At 54.2% G+C, this 2,462-nt stretch overlaps 1 protein-coding gene across 1 annotated transcript in view; it reads right to left on the bottom strand.

Annotated features, from left to right (window-relative positions):
* Positions 1–1,146: 1,146 nt before the first annotated feature.
* MCRS1 (microspherule protein 1) overlaps positions 1,147–2,462 on the bottom strand; it is a 6,701-nt gene continuing 5,385 nt past the window's right edge. The window contains exons 9-10 of the mRNA XM_031065575.1: positions 2,280–2,421; positions 1,147–2,052 (exon numbers count right to left, since the gene is read on the bottom strand). Coding sequence (XP_030921435.1) covers positions 2,291–2,421 — 131 coding nt within the window. The 3' untranslated portion in view covers positions 1,147–2,052; positions 2,280–2,290. The remainder of the gene's footprint in view (positions 2,053–2,279; positions 2,422–2,462) is intronic.

The raw sequence follows: 2,462 nt of genomic DNA, 5'->3' as shown, positions 1-2,462 counted from the left end.
GGGGTTTGGTTTTGTCCCAATCCCGGAATTTTTCCCCCCAAATTCCCAAAATCCCAACCCCGACCTCGCGCTGGCAGCGAGGGAAGAGCCAGGATGGGAATGGGGGGAAAATTTGGGATTTTGGGGTCTCCCAAAATCTGGGAGGTCCCTCTGGAATTTGGGATTTCCCTTTGGGAATTTCAGGATTTCTCTTTGGAATTTGGGGTTTCCCTTTTGGCATTTAGGATTTCCCTCCAGAATTTGGGAATTGTCCCTCTGGCATTTGGGATTTTCCCTTTGGAATTCGGGATTTCCCCCCAAAATTTGGGATTTCCTTTTGGGAATTTGGGGTTTCCCCTTTGGCATTTGAGATTTTCCCCCCAGAATTTGGGATTTTCCCCTCTGGAATTTGGGATTTTCCCCCCAGAATTTGGGATTTTCCCTTTGGCATTTGGGATTTTCCCCTTTGGAATTTGGGATTTGGCATTTCCCCCCAAAATTTGGGATTTTCCCCCCAGAATTTGGGATTTTCCCCTTTGGAATTTGGGATTTCCCTTTGGGATTTGTGGGGTCCCCCCTCCCCCCACGACACTCCAGCATTGTTGGATTTTCTCTGGAATTTATTTCAGGAATTTCCTCCTCCCTCCCCCACGCCAAACCCCAATCCCAGCCCCAAATTTTTCGGGAATTTTTGGGAATTTTGGGAGGTTCCCCAATTTCCCCCCTTTTCTTTTTCCATCTTTTTTCCAAGTTTGGGGTTTTGGTGGGGTTTTTTTTTGGGGTTTTTTTTTTGGGTTTTTTTTGGGAATTTTTCCCCTTCAATGAACGAGAACTTGAGAACAAACCCAGTAAAAACTTTGGAGCTTTAAAAATCGGGGATTTTGTTTTGGGGGGAAGGGGCCAAAATTTGGGATTTTGGGGGGGAAATTTTGGGGCAATTCCAAGGAAATTCAGCCCCTGACTGGGCTGGGGGGTGGGGGGAGCCCAGCCCCAAACTGGGAGCACTGGGACAATCCCAGTCCCAAACTGGGAGCACTGGGACAATCCCAGTCCCAAACTGGGAGCACTGGGACAATCCCAGTCCCAAACTGGGAGCACTGGGACAATCCCAGTCCCAAACTGGGAGCACTGGGACAATCCCAGTCCCAAACTGGGAGCACTGGGACAATCCCAGTCCCAAACTGGGAGCACTGGGACAATCCCAGTCCCAAACTGGGAGCACTGGGACAATCCCAGTCCCAAACTGGGAGCACTGGGACAATCCCAGTCCCAAACTGGGAGCACTGGGACAATCCCAGTCCCAAACTGGTGCTACTGGGAGGGTTCTTGTCCCACACTGGTGTCACTGGGACAATCCCAGTCCCATACTGGTGTTACTGGGAGGTCACAGGGACAGTTCCAGCCCCAAACTGGGAGCACTGGGAGGGTCCCAGTCCCATACTGGTATCACTGGGGTGATCCCAATCTCAAACTGGTGTTACTGGGACAATCCCAGTCCCATACTGGGAGCACTGGGAGGACCCCAGTCCCAAACTGGGAGGATTGGGACAGTCCTAGTTCCAAACTGGTGCTACTGGGACAATCCCAGTCCCATACTGGGAGCACTGGGATGATCCCAATCTCAAACTGGTGGCACTGGGACAGTTCCAGTCCCACACTGGTGTTACTGGGAGGATCCCAGTCCAAAACTGGGATGGTCCCAGTCCCATACTGGTGTCACTGGTGCCATACTGGTGACACTGGCGTCACTGGGACAATCCCAGTCCCCCACTGGTGTTACTGGGAGGCTCCCAGTCCCATACTGGTGTTACTGGGAGGCTCCCAGTGCCATACTGGTGTCACTGGTTGGCTCCCAGTGCCATACTGGTGTCACTGGTGCCATACTGGTGTCCCTGGTGTTACTGGGACCATCCCAGTCCCACACTGGTGTCACTGGGATGGTCCCAGTGCCATACTGGTGCCATACTGGTGTCACTGGGAGGCTCCCAGTCCCCCACTGGTGTCACTGGGACAATCCCAGTCCCATACTGGTGTCACTGGTGGGCTCCCAGTCCCGTACTGGTCCGTACTGGTGTCACTGGTTGGCTCCCAGTGCCATACTGGTGTCACTGGTTGGCTCCCAGTGCCATACTGGTGTCACTGGTTGGCTCCCAGTGCCATACTGGTGTCACTGGTTGGCTCCCAGTGCCATACTGGTGTCCCTGGTGTTACTGGGACCATCCCAGTCCCACACTGGTGTCACTGGGATGGTCCCAGTGCCATACTGGAGCCATACTGGTGTCACTGGGAGGCTCCCAGTCCCGTACTGGTGTCACTGGTGGCCGAGGCGCGCGGCCTCGCTGCGGATCATGGCGATCAGCTCGTGATTGATCAGGAACACGAAGCGGAGACTGGCGATCTGGGGGGGGAGGGGCTGTGAGACCCCTCCCCAAAATCCCACAAACCCCCCCAGGACCCCCAAAATCCCAGAGACCCCTCCCCAA

This window comes from Geospiza fortis, unplaced genomic scaffold (assembly GCF_000277835.1).
Source record: "Geospiza fortis unplaced genomic scaffold, GeoFor_1.0 scaffold647, whole genome shotgun sequence".
NCBI lineage: Eukaryota > Metazoa > Chordata > Aves > Passeriformes > Thraupidae > Geospiza > Geospiza fortis.
This window is presented reverse-complemented; position numbering and strand designations above follow the sequence as displayed.